A 14,289-nucleotide genomic window follows, 5' to 3' on the forward strand; every position below is an offset into this window, starting at 1 on the left:
GGATGAGGTAGTACGTGTCACATCCCATACCGTGCCACACACAGCAGGAACTCAGGCAGTGAGTGTTAGTATTCTGTACAGACGGTGCCTAGTACAGGTGTGGCGTGGAGAGGGGATCAGGGAGGGTCGAACAGCCCATTGTTGAGTGAAGTCATAGGTAACTAGAGAGTGTGCCTTTCCCTTTTTTGAGTTCTTTCGGGCCCAGGAATAGGATCAATCAGATTTTGGTGATAATGTTAAAAATAACCCTAATGTTTGGTGAGTGCTTGCTTTACATGGATAATACGAATTCTCATGACAGCTTTCCAGGGTAAGAACATTTATTAGCCCCTTGTTCCAGAGTAAAAAATAAACTCACAGGGATTAAATAAGCCTGCCTGAGACCACACAGCTAAGATCTGGTAGAATCCGTCTAAATCCGGAGCCCTTGCTTGCTCCAACGTAGAAAAAGAAAGAACGAATGAACAGGTGGGGAGAGGCCCTTTCCAGATCAGCACCCTGAAGCTTCTGTGAAAGTCAAATCTGTGTGCTGCCTTTTTGGGTGACCTTTTTTTACCTTCTCTCTAGGCAATTGAAGATGAGGGGGGTAATCCTGATGAAATTGAAATTACCTCTGAAGGAAATAAGAAGACATCAAAGAGATCCAGCAAAGGTATGGAGGATTTTATAAGCATTGCTAATGTTAGGAACGTTTTTCAGAACTGACTTCTTTTGCTAATGTGCTTGTGGACTGCCCTGTGAATCAGAAGGACCTTGAATGAAGGTTTGCATTTTCTTTCAAGATCCCTCCACTGTATTTTTGTTTCCATGGTTCTTGGGAATTCAGAGGGTGGAAGAGGTACTTACACCTCTACTTATTTTCCTCTGTAGGTTTCTCAGCAGCCGTTGCTTATCCAGACTCTTAACCTTCTTTAAGTAGAGAGTGTTTAGAATTACTTGAGTCTCCTATTGACCTGACTTGTGCAAAATAACTTCCCTTTTAAATACTGCCTGGCCAAAACAGAGTTGTCACTTTTACAGACATTGCTTTCGAAAACTGCATACCGCATAAAAGCCAGATTCCACGTGGCATTAATGACCTTCACCGTCTGCCCCAAATCTTCCCTTCCCCGCTTCCTCCCACACCACCTTCCTCTGTTACATATACCTTTAATCAGGTCCCAAACATGTGGTTTACTCTCTTGGCTCTCTGGGCCTTAGCTTATATGTTCTACCCACTCCTCTTCCCCATTTGTCTGCATTCAAGTCCTAGTTCGTCAAGAGACAGCTTCTGATCCCACCAACAGCAGGTCTTCTCTCCTTATGTCCTCCGTGCTGCCATGGCCTGAGTTTTAATGCTTACGTCTCATTCTGCCTTGTGTCACAATCAGGTTGTTGAGGACAGGGGCTGCGTCTTCCTTGTCTTTCTTCCTGCTTAGTATTTATTCATTGAGTTACTAATGGAATTCAGTGACATTCAACTACTGTTTTAAGAAAGAATTAGCTAAAACTGGCCATTTGGGCTGTCCTGAAAGTTCTCTTGGTAATTGGAGGTTTTATTGCTCAGGCCCCAAAACAAAACAAAATATTTTTACCTGGTCAGTGGTGAAGAATTGGGTGTGAAATGTCTGGCACCAATATCAACCATGCTCTGGGGTATATAAGCTCTGGGAGAACAGCAGTCAGTGACCTCACTTTGGAATGAAGTCACCTCTGTGGTCCACAGTTCATCGAGCATTTTTGGTTTTGCCCAAGTCAGTGTTTTTGCCAAGGCAAAGAGTGCTGAAAAATCAACAGAGAAAGAAAATTATAGATTGGGAAAAAGTAGAGCCTGTGGATATCCTTTTTGCTTTCTTTTTCTTTTTAACAGAAGAAGAAATGCTTGTGTTAAGGTCTTTGGAAATACAAATGTGCATTAAGTAAAGTGTTGAAATTCCTTTCCATTCAGGAGGCAACCCGTTATTAAAAGTGTGGGCATATTTTCCCAGACTTATCTATGTGTCTGCAGTCATCTAAAAATGCAGAAAGATGTGCACACACCTGTGTGCCTTTGTCTTTCCTTTAAAAAAATTGGTTCTACTACACACCATATTCTCTAATTTGTTTTTTTTCATTTAGCACGTTGAGGACATTTTTCAATAGTGCTGAAAATAAAAAAAACTCATTCTTTTAACAGCTGAGTAGTCCTTCATATGATTGTACCACAGTTGAGCTCGTCAGTCCTATTACTAGACGGTTGGGGTTTGTTCCAGTTTTCAGCACAGCCATGAACCAGAGCTATCTCTGCTGAAGGAATATGTTTTTGTTAACTTATTGGAAGTAGAATTCCGGGGTCAAAAGATATGTGCATTTTATTTTAAAAATAGCTACTAACAAATAGCTCTCCAACAGGCTGTACTGGTTAATATCTGGCAACATAGGGGTGGGAGAGGGTGCCAATTTCTTTAAATTCTCAATGCTGAATATTATCTTTTTTTTAATGTTGTCTTATATATAGAAGAAAAGTATTTCATTGTATTTATTTGAATTTCTCCACAGGTAAAGTTTCCATTTACATTTCTTCACAGATTAGACAGTTTCTGATGATTGGCCATCTGTATTTTCTGAATTGCCTTTTCATGCCCTTTGCCCGTTTTTCTGCTGGGTTGTTGGTCTTATTGACTCTTGAGGGCGCTCTCTCTATAAAATGTCACAGTTGCTTTTTCCCTGTCTCTCATTTGACTTAACTAGTTTGTGGTGTTTTGGTCTTTAAAGTTTCAATCTTTAACACAGGCAACGCAGTCAACTTATTTTATACAGGTTCTAGATTTTATGTTGTATTTTAAAAGGCTGTCCTTTGCTTTAAAATTATTATTTTTTAAATCATTCTGCATTTTGGAGTGGTATTTATGGTTTTATTTTGAGTTCGTTTGGAGTTTATTTTTGCATATGATGTGAGATAATGAGGGATAAAAATATGGAACATTCCTATCAGACTCCTCGTGCCCTTGCCCAGTCATAGTCCCTGCCTGTCCCTCGAAGGGGGGGAAAATATGTGATTACTTTAACCATAGATTAGTTTTGCCTGTTCTAGAGCTTCAAGTGAAATAGACCCATTTAATACAAATTTTTTTATTTTGTTGGCAGCACCGCATGGCTTGTGGGGTCTTAGTTCCCTGACCAGGGATTGAACCCAGGCCCTCAGCAGTGAGACCATGGAGTCATAACCACTGGACTGCCAGGGAATTCCCAATACAAACTCTTTTGTGTCTGGTTTCTTATGCTTGGTGTGATTCTATTCTGGAGCTTTACACAGTACATATTGATATTTAATAGGGCAAGTCTATAAGTTCTGAATTATTTACAACTATCTTATTAGATTTTATCATGATTTTAACTGAAAATAGTTTTTTCATCTGCCCTGTTTGAACAAAGTCAAAATGGTTTGAAATCTGATTATTTTAATCAGAATCCTAGAAAGCATACCTCAAGTAATCTCAGCATCCCTCCAAAGTAGTTTCACACCAATACTTTGTTTAGCAGAATCTTTTAAAATAATTATCAGCAAAATAATTTAACTAGAAAAGCAAAGTCAGCATGTTTGCTTTTTAAGCTGTTGCCTGATTCTGTGTTGCTGGGTTGTCTTTGTTTCTTTTGATATAATTTCTTTCTTTTTTTTAGAATAACCATCAAATGCATTTTCATAGTTGGCAAAATTTTGAACAGATACTTCACAAGAGAATATAAATAAATGGCCAGTGACCACATCAAAAAATACTTGTCATTAGCTATCAAAGAAAATAAAATTAAAATGACTAGAAATGCTAGAAAACAACTATTAAAATAGCAAAGATAGAAAAACAAACTCCCATACACTGCTGTAGAGTATGTAAAATGATGCTATTTGGGGAAAAAAATCGGCACATACTTACAAAATTGAAACTTCAACTAAAATACAACCCAATTATTCCACTCCTGTTTCTTTAGCCAAAATAAATGAAAGCATAGATCCACACAAAAACTTGAAAATGAATGTACAACGTATCTTTTTTTTAGGAGACATAATTTCATACTTAGAAAAGATGCAAGAATAATACAAGGAATTCTCATATATCCTCATCCAGATTCCCCAAATGTTAGCATTTTATTACATTTGTTTTATCCTTTTCTTTCTCAGGACAGGTAAGGAGCGGGGAGAGAGAGAGAAAGAAAGAAAGAGGGGGGTGGAGAGGGAGAGAGAGAAAGAAGGAGAAAGAGAGAAAGAAAGAGAGAGATAAAATAAATGTAATATGTATATATATATTTTTTCCCCCTGAACTGTTTGAGAATAAGTTGCATGTATGTGCCCCTTTGCCCCTAGAGACCGCAGTATTTTCTAAAAGCAGGGACATTACATAATCATACATAATTACCAAAATCAAGAAATTAATGTTAATATAATACTGTAATCTAAGCTTAGACCTTATTTAGATTTAGCCATTTGTTCCAATAATGTTCTTCATAACTCGAAGAAAAAATCTAGGGTCTTTTCATAGCCTTCAGTTGTCACGTCTTTTCAGTTTCCTTTAATCTGCAACGGTTCCTAAGACTTTCTTTGTATTTGTGACATTACCATTTTTTGAAGAGCACAGACCACTTATTTTGAAGCCTGTTTTTCAATTTAGGTTTTTTTGGTTTGGTTTGTTTTTTTTCCCCCTCGTGATTAGGTTCAAATTATACACTTTTGTCAGAAATACCACCGGAAGTGTTATTTTTCTCAGTTAACCTCCCTAGAGGCGCATCCTGACCATTCGTGTAAGTGACTTGAGGTGGTATTGGTTGGGTTTCTCCACTGGAAAGTTAACTGTTTCACTCTTTGTAATTGTATCTATGGGGAACATACTTTGTGACTTACAAATATCTGTTTCACCCTCCACTAGTGTCAGCATTCAGTGAGTCTCGTCCAGTGGTGATTTTCTAAATTTATCATTCCATCTCTGGTAGTTGGTTTTCTGCCATAAGAGGTAGCTTACCCTTCTCCCCCACTTATCAGTGTGAACTTAGAGATTCCTATTTTATTCAGTAGGTGATAAGTAAGCCTTTATGATTATTATTTATTTTGATGTTCAGATTGTTCCAATGAGAGTCCTTCAGGCTGGCTCCTGTGTCTTTTTGACATGATCACTTCATTATTTGAACACTTACTTTCTGGCACAAGACAGTGTTCCAGTGTCTGTTGCTTTCCCTGCCCCACACTGGGAATCAGGCATTTCTTCCAGGTGCCCTCCTTCCTTTTTGTGGAGCATGCTGTTGTACTCTTTGCTACTGGGATGTCAACTCCTTGGCCAGTGCTGGGTCTGTAAGGTCTTTTGGTCTCAGTGTGCCTCATGAAATTAAGTAATGGTAAAGCAATCTGAAATAAGCCAATGACAGCTTAAGAAATGAGAAAAAAATATGGGAATTCACTGGCGGTTCAGTGGTTAGGACTCTGCGCTCTCACTGCCAAGGGCTGGGGTTCGATCCCTGGTCGGGGGACTAAGATCCCGCACGCTGAACAACGTGGCCACAAAAAAATAAAGCTCTGGCTAATATGAACAGTGCATGTGAAAAACTCACTAGCTAGTTATAATTGTTCATCACTTGATTCTCTTGCGTTTTTGAGGTGGCAATTGATAGATCATCCACAAGTCAAAGACTTAAGCAAGTTATTGCCAGAAGCCATTAAAAATAGATATACTGTTCTTAAATAGTAAGTAAAGCTAAAAGGAAATATTCTAGTAGCATGACATGACTAATTTTGAGAAGGTTTTCCTAGATGTGATGACTTGATATCATAAAGTTCTCAATTCCCCCCAAAGGAACCTAAAAGAAACTTTGAGATTTGTCTGTTCTAAAATTAATCAAAAAGAAAATACACCAAAAAAAGAAAAAAAAAAGAAAATACACAAGAATAGCTAAAATTGAAAAACAGTGTTGCATACTTGCTCTCATTTTAACGGTAAGACATTAAAACAGAGTGGGGAGTTTAAGGATTTGTTCATTATAAAGGAAGCACTAAGGATTTTTCAGTAAACAATGTTGGAACAGTCGGCTATCTGGTGGTAGGGAAAATCTCTATTAACCTTCTTCTATGCAAAATAGAAATTCCAACTAGAATAGTATTTTTGTAATATAGTGGTAACAAAGGCCTGAAATGAGACTTAAAAAACAGAAACTATAAAGAAAAATAAATTTGGCTACTTGAAAATTTTAAGTCTCTCTTAATAAAAGATACCATAAGTAAGATACAACAACTGGGAGAAAATATTACAGCATGTAAGCATCCAGAAAGCATTAAATATTCCTACAAATTAATAAAATAGACAATCCAGTTGACAAAGAACAACAGAGATTATGAATAGGCAGTTCACAGATGAAAGAAAAAACAAACAAGGCCTATATACAAGGGAAAAAAATTCCCTTACTGGTAACTGAAGGAAAGCAAATAAAAATAATGAGATATGATTTTTGCCTGTTACACTGGTAAAAATTTACACAATTCTCAATATCCCACATTGGCAAGGGTGTGAGGAAATGGGTAGTTATTGGAGATGGTAAATTAATAAAGCTGCTTTGGGAGGTTAACTAAACCAAGGAACTCCATAATATGGAATAAAAGATGGAAGTGAGTCAATATATAGCACAAGAAACTATTCCAAGGCCTTTATTGAGTAACAAAAGCAAGTTATAGAATGTATATACAATATGATTCCATTACATAACAAGTTTATTTCCATTTGAATGATATGTGTGTGTAAGTCCCCAAGAAAATGTTTTGAAGGACCACCAAGCTGGTAACAATGGTTACCTCTTAGAAGTGCAATGGGGAGAAGGGAGACTAGCTTTTTTCATGTATTTATGAGGGTGGATCTTTTATTAATAAATGGTGTGAATTTATTTATTTTTGGCTGCGTTGGGTCTTCGTTGTTGCGCACGGGCTTTCTCTAGTTGCGTCGAGCAGGGGTTACTCTTCGTTGTGGTGCACAGCCTTCACATTGCAGTGGCTTCTCTTGTTTCAGAGCGCAGGCTCTGGGCACACAGGCTTCAGTAGTTGTAGCACGCAGGCTAAGTAGTTGTGGCGCACGGGCTTGGCTGCTCCGTGGCATGTGGGATCTTCCCGGACCAGGGCTCGAACCCATGTCCCCTGCATTGGCAGGCGGGTTCTTAACCACTGTGCCACCAAGGACATCCCAATGGTGTGAATCTTTTAATGAGTGTATTTGTGTAATTGTGTGGATGTATTTATGTAGTCAAGCAGATTTTAAAAAATACTGACCTTTGCACATGCAGCAGGCCACACGGGATACTGGGGGGATATCCCAGCAGAAGTCCAGGGAGGTGGTCTAACAGGTGAGTTGGACGTAATTGCCAAAGCAGAAGCTTAACAGGGAGAAGAAACCGGAATCCCAGGCGAGGGGGCTGGGAGCAGGTTATGGAGACAAGCACTGAGCGAGGCCTGTAGTTTGGAGACTGCGAACATTGGAGGCGTTTTACTCTGCAGAAGAAGGCTTTGAGGGGTACCTTTTCCCTTAGTACCAAAAACAGTCGCTTTAGTTTTTGCCAGAGTAATATTTTTCATTCGCATTAATTTTGGATTCGTTTAGACACACTGTTTTTCATCTTTGGAAAGTAGGGTATCTTTCCCCAAACCTACTTCCCCCCAAAGTAGGCGATTGTTGATAAGCATCCCAGTAGAGGTGTGCTTTCTATATTGAAGATTAAACGTTCTTAGAACTGCATATTCTCTTGACATTTCTGGTCAGGTCATTTAGCTGGGAGAGTTCTCCTGTGGAAGGGATTTGAGCTGCAGTGTAACTGTGCTTATTGCTCAGGAGAACAGTAGGTTGTGAGATCTGAGTCTGCCAGTTGAAAACCTGCTGCCTTTCTTGTGAAAGGGAGAAAGACAGTCAGTATAAAGGGTGGCAAGTTTGTGGTAGTCTACTTAGATTTTTTTGTCCTAGTAGTAATTCAGTGGAATTGGACAAAAACCAATGTGCATGTTCTAGAATGGTAACCAGTTTTATCAAATACAGTAAGTCTGTGGAAATGTTGCTGGTGTATCTTCCTGGCATATTTACAAAGACCACTGGGTTGAGTTCCAGACATTTTTGAAGCTCAAGGCATGTTTTGCCATAGGAATATTATAAAATGGTATTGGGGTTCCCAGTCAGCCACCAAGGCTACTTGCACGTAATGTATTGCATTCTAGTATTAGTGTCACAATTCCCTGTGTTCCTAAATAAGATATTCCTGAGAACATGAGTGAAATTAGAATGTGGAAGAATTAAGTAACACATGTTATAAGAAAATTCTCACCCTTGAGAGAGGTTTTTTTAACGTCTGAATGATGGTATAAATGATTAGGGTTGAGCTCCCTGCACACACAGATTCTATATATACTTACGAGATTAATCATTAAATATAGGCAAATTAATGTCTAGTTCTTTTATATTACTTGAAAAATACTTGGTAGTCTTAAGAAATTGATCTTTGCTTTGGGGAAATAGTCGTCGCAGGAAGTGAGTCCTCCTGAGGTTGTGCAGCTAAGGACAGGTGGCTGATTAGCACCTCTTTCCGTAGACCAACATTTCAGATTAGTGGGGGGGAAAGATTAGTAAATGGTGTTGGGAAATCAGTTTCCAGATGGAAGAGGCATTTGTAAAATAGTCTTACTCAGCAGGAAAGTGAAAGAATCAAATGTTAAAATGAAATCAGAAAAGAACTAAATATAGGTGAATATTTGTGTGGTCTTGGTGTGGAGATGGGCTTCTAAACATGAAGGTAAAAACCATTTACACATAAAAACCGATTAATAGCTTTGGCTGCATGAAAGTAAGATTTACCCAGAACCCAAAAACAAAACTAAAAGATTGGTGAAGAGCTGGGAGAAAATGTGTTGTGTTTATGACATGCAAATTAAAAATGAGGAGAAATGGAACAGAGGTTTTTTAATTGGGGAAAGGATATAAATGAGAAATTTTTACAAATGTGCGAATGATTGACCAAAAAATGCAACCTAAGCAGTGATCAGATAAATTCAGGTTAAAACAAGTATTCCTTTTTTGCCTAGCACATTGGTGTGTGAAATAGCTGATTTTATTAAAGATTCAGAAAAGCTGATTTTAATAAAGATTCAGAAAAATTGGTACTTTGATTCACTGTTGATGGAACTATGGATTGTAATACTCTTCCTCTGGGGTATCACGATAATATGTGGGGTGTTTCTTTTTAATAAAAGACTTTAAAATGTACATACTCTTTGTCCCAACTATGCCATTTATAGAAATATGTCCTAATACGACAATTACCTGGATGCAAAAAAAGAATTACCAGAATGTTCATTTTATAAGCATTTTCTTAAATCTCCATCCGTAGGTATTACTTACTTCAATGACGGTGTCTCCATATAATGCTACGAAAGTATAGAAAGATGTTCACAGTACATTAAGTGAAAAGATTATAAAATGACAGTACAGTGCCATTTTTAAAAGCGAAGTACACGTATATACATAGCACAGTATGGGAGGATATCTTATCAATATATGCCACTGTATGATAGCTCGAGGGCTAACTCTAGATGGTAAAATTGTGAAAGGCTTTTACTTTCTGTTTGCTTTTTTTATGTTTTCCTTTTATGTCATTGTCTCTGTGGGAAAACATGTTCCACGTTCCTTAACTAGAAAGCAGCACAGGGACTTCCCTGGTGGTGCAGTGGCTAAGACTCTGTGCTCCCAATGCAGGTGGCCCGGGTTCGATCCCTGTTCAGGAAACTAGATCCCACATGCTGCCACTAAGAGTTCTCCTGCCGCAGCTAAAGATCCTGCATGCCGCAACGAAGGTCCTACACGCAGCAACGAAGGTCCTGCGTGCTGCAACTGAGACCCAACACAGCCATGTAAATAGATAGATAGATTTTTTTTTTTTTTAAGCAGCACTTTTTCTCTCCCCACCCCTTTTTTTTTTCTTTTTCTTTTTTTTTCTTTTTGCCACAGCACACAGCTTGCGGGGTCTTAGTTCCCCGACCAGGGATTGAACCCAGGCCGTGGCAGTGAAAGTGCGGAATCCTAACCACCTGACTGCTAGGGAAGTCCCCAAAGCAGCACATTTGTATAAGATACTCTTCTCCCCATAACCAAAGCCACTTAACAAGAAGGGCAGGCCTGGAAAAGGTCTAGTCTATCTCCATCTTATTAAGAATCCATTTCAGGCTCCTCATACTTCCACAGCCAGTTGATAAGAACAGAACCACTTCTATTTGGGGGTAGTAGAGGGGCTGCCTTTTGCAGAATGGCCTTACCATTCCTGGATTATGGTGTTCCTAAATGGAGAAGTGCCACGGGTGTTTTAGGTTGTCTTATTTCTGTAGTGCTTAGGGGCTATAAAAGTGCAAGTTGTCACATCTGGAAAGTGCATATCGATGATCTCATGCTGTAAATTATTCCTCCAGGGCGCAAACCAGAAGAAGAGGGTGTGGAAGATAACGGGCTAGAGGAAAATTCTGGGGATGGACAGGTATGTGCAGCCTTGTCAGTGAATCAGCTCCGTGCGTGGACCCATGACAGTCATCTGATGGTGGTATTTTGTTTGTCACAGGAGGATGTTGAGACCACTTTGGAGAACTTGCAGGACATCGACATGATGGATATCAGTGTGTTGGATGAAGCAGAAATCGATAATGGAAGTGTTGCAGATTGTGTGGACGACGACGATGCTGATAATCTCCCGGAGTCCCTGTCTGATAGTAGAGAGCTAGTCGAGGGAGAAATGAAGGAGCTTCCTGAGCCGCTTCAAGAACATGCTGTAGGTAACTCGGCAGTGTCTCTACAGTGTACCCTAAACGTAACAATTCCTCAAATAGCTTAATAGATGATAAGTTTTATATTTGGACTTAAGTTCTTTTAATGCCAGTTGAGTAGAATGGTGGCTAATCCATTCACATGTAAAAATCAGATGAGTCTGAAAAACACACTTTGCTTCATTGAAAAATGGTGTCTTGTGAGGAACGCGAGTATATGCTCTCCATTTGTATCATGCGGTGTTAAGCCTTTTGAGGATACTATTGTAGATCTTCCTGTTTATTATAGGAGATTGGTCTGTGGTGTAACACCTGGGATGCCTTGAAAATACCAAAACAGAGGTTCAGAGTTGGTCTTTTGCTGTCAACCAATTGGTACTCGCCTAGTCAATCTTTTTTTTTTTTTTTTTTTTTTTTTTTTTGCGGTACGCGGGCCTCTCACTGTTGTGGCCTGTCCCGTTGCAGAGCACAGGCTCTGGACGCGCAGGCGCAGCAGCCATGGCTCACAGGCCCAGCCGCTCTGCGGCATGTGGGATCTTCCCGGACCGGGCCACGAACCCGTGTCCCCTGCATTGGCAGGCGAACTCTCAACCTCTGCGCCACCAGGGAAGCCCTCGCCTAGTCAATCTTTAACACTAACTTTGATGATGTTTTTAAAGCCTTAGGGTTTTTTTCTTGTTAGATGCAGTTATGGTGGGCATTATTTATTGAACTTTGTCTGCCAGACATTAGGCATTATTTCATTTAATCCTTTGAACAACAGTGTGATATATAGATGCTGTTATGCCCATTTTCCAGTTGGGGAAATTGGGAAGTGAAAAGGTAAAGTAATATCTCCAGACAATATATAGGTCATATGAGAATAAGAATTGACCAGTCTAATTCCAGAGTCCATGTACTTAACTCATACACCACATTATCTCAGTGCCGTTAAATTTACTGGATTGTGTCATTTCCGTGAGGATGAACGTTTCTCGGGTAGCCAGAAGAGGCAATGAAAAATAGAAGCCATGAGGCGTCTTTGTAGGAAATCCTAGGGCTTGGTCCTAGGAGGCACCTTGTTTTCGTAGTCCTCCTCAGATCTTTTGTGGAGTGTCTCCCAAGTACTCCAGTACTCCCGGGGGAAGGAAGCCCTGTTCTCTGCTGGTCCACCCACGCCATTCCTTGGAATGTGTTTGCATTTTCTTTTGGAACTGATCCTCGATACCCTTAGAGGTAGCAGATTGTCATCTTTGAAAGGGGTGTGGGGTGGTTTTGAGAAATGATTGGGTCATTTTGACACAGATAGGGTATGCAATTGTTTCATCTTTTGATGAGTCTCATTCACTGGCTTCCTAAAAAGGAGTACCAGAAACACAAGAGCAGTGAAACCCTTCCTTATTGGCTGCTTTTCCTTAAGGCTGTTTTATTCCCTGTGATTAGAAAATAATATATTCAGTAACAAAAGCTTGGAAACGCCTAAATGTCTATCAGTAATTGTTAAATAACCATGGTTTAGTGGAAGCAGTTGTTTAAGAGTTAACAGCATTAAAAAAAAAAAAAAAGAGTTAACAGCATTGACTAGAGGTCTGCCACTTAACTTGCTGTGTGACCTTGGCTAATTTACTTAATCTTTCTGGGCCTCATTTGCAAAACTAGTAGGTTTGAGGAGGACTAAATAGATGAATGCTTATTGCTAATTTAGAGCAAAAGTCATCAAGCTGGCCAAAGATTTATTGGAACACAGCCACACCTATTTGTGACAATTGTCTGTGGCTGATTTCTGGATACAACAGCAGAGTAGAATAGTCATGACAGAGACAGTCTGGCCTACAAAGCCTAAAATATTCACTATCTGGCCCTTGACCCCAGCTTAGAGCAGCACCTATTGTATAGCAAGCGGCAGTAAGGTTATTGCTACTGTTACTATAACATTTATTACTCCTTCTGGTGATACAGTTACTACTTTTATATACAATCTCAATGAACTAAACTTATTTATATGAACTAGAATAATCTCCAAGATGGCAGCAAAAGTAAGGCAGGAAACAGAATAATGTGCTACTAATCATGGAGACAGAGAAAGGAGAGACGGTCTTTCACGTGCGTGTGTGCCCATGCTCTTGTGAGCATGTGTAGAATGTCTTGAGATGGCTGTGTCGGGAAGGAAGGAGTGGTGCAAGGTAGTTTCCTAGTCAAGTAAAGGTAATAACAATACATGCTAATTATAAAATATTTTGAAACTATCTCCCCCCCCAAAAAATAAAACAACATTCAGGGCTTTATAACAAACAATCTAAATTATGTTAGGTCACACAACAATGATTTTATGAACCCCCTTTCTATATTTGGGGAATCCCTTGCCTTATGGACAGAGCCCACCTCATAGAGTAGAAGCTCAACATACCAGTTACTCTTGCCCTGCAGGTGGGGCAATGTTGGGTCACCTGGGCTTTGCCAGTCCTATGCTCCCGTCCCCACACTCAGTTTGGAAGTTGATGATGCTGAGTGGCAGGGTTCCCGGAGAAGCCCTTCCCATGTGGGCAGTAGCCTCCCTAGCAGCAGCAGTCCCAGTGGCAATAGCATCCAGGCTCGGGAAGCTGTGGTGGCCATGGAAATCCAAGAACCCACTCTGCAGCATGATTCTAGATGGTGTTCCTGAAAGAACAGCCCCAAACTTGGTGGTCCAGTCTACCAGGAGAGCCCATGTACTGCCCAGTTGTGCTTTTTTTTTGCTTAACTTAGACTTTTGTTTTTCTTTGTTTGGCTTGCATCTTGAAACCCAAACTGATACCATTTTAGTGGGTCTCCTAGTCTGTCTGCAGGTATATGTTTATGTACATTTCTTTTATTTGAGGTGGAATCACAGTATAATGCTTTTTTGATTCCTGCACTGTGTTTAGAATTTCATCTTAAATGACTTTTCATGACTGTAGCTTTTCACTGTACGGATGTACCAATATGTTACCTTATTAGTGATGTAACAAATTTTATTCTCCATTTATTTTACAGGTAGAGGACAAAGAAACTATAAACAATTTAGATACTTCATCATCTGACTTCACTATATTACAGGTAAATTGTTGTATGTCTCAGTAATTTTAGAATCAAACATTAGACCACAGTCTCTGGGAACCACTTCCAATATTGTATGGCAGTCCCAACTGAAAGTCATTGCAAAGTTTATTTCCTTTGTTGGCTTCTGTAGAGGGGGTTTTGCTTTCCACTTTCCCCTAATATGACATGCCTATTGAAAAGGGCTCATCGTCTTGGCTTCCCTTCCAAGCACTGTGGCGTCCCTGCAGCAGAGAGGAGGGTGTGTTTGCGGGGTTCTTGTTAATTTGATTGGTGGGAGAAGGGCAGCCTGTCGGGTCTGTTCTGGATGACATCCTCTGCAGAAAGACTATTAGATGAGACATGAGACAGCAAGGGGGACACTCCCTCCTCAGGAGAGACGAATGGGGCACAGATGAGGATGCAAGGGGGTGACCAGAGCGCTGACCTCACAGCTGGGAAGAAAGATGGATTCTCAGGGGTTC

At 39.8% G+C, this 14,289-nt stretch overlaps 1 protein-coding gene across 2 annotated transcripts in view; it reads left to right on the forward strand.

Annotated features, from left to right (window-relative positions):
• SAFB (scaffold attachment factor B) overlaps nucleotides 1-14,289 on the forward strand; it is a 34,483-nt gene that overhangs the window by 2,855 nt on the left and 17,339 nt on the right. For both annotated transcript variants that reach the window (XM_032625170.1, XM_032625171.1), the window contains exons 2-5: nucleotides 568-652; nucleotides 10,424-10,488; nucleotides 10,570-10,776; nucleotides 13,763-13,825. In XM_032625170.1, the coding sequence (XP_032481061.1) occupies nucleotides 568-652; nucleotides 10,424-10,488; nucleotides 10,570-10,776; nucleotides 13,763-13,825 (420 nt within the window). The remainder of the gene's footprint in view (nucleotides 1-567; nucleotides 653-10,423; nucleotides 10,489-10,569; nucleotides 10,777-13,762; nucleotides 13,826-14,289) is intronic.

This window comes from Phocoena sinus, chromosome 3, assembly GCF_008692025.1.
Source record: "Phocoena sinus isolate mPhoSin1 chromosome 3, mPhoSin1.pri, whole genome shotgun sequence".
NCBI classification, from domain to species: domain Eukaryota; kingdom Metazoa; phylum Chordata; class Mammalia; order Artiodactyla; family Phocoenidae; genus Phocoena; species Phocoena sinus.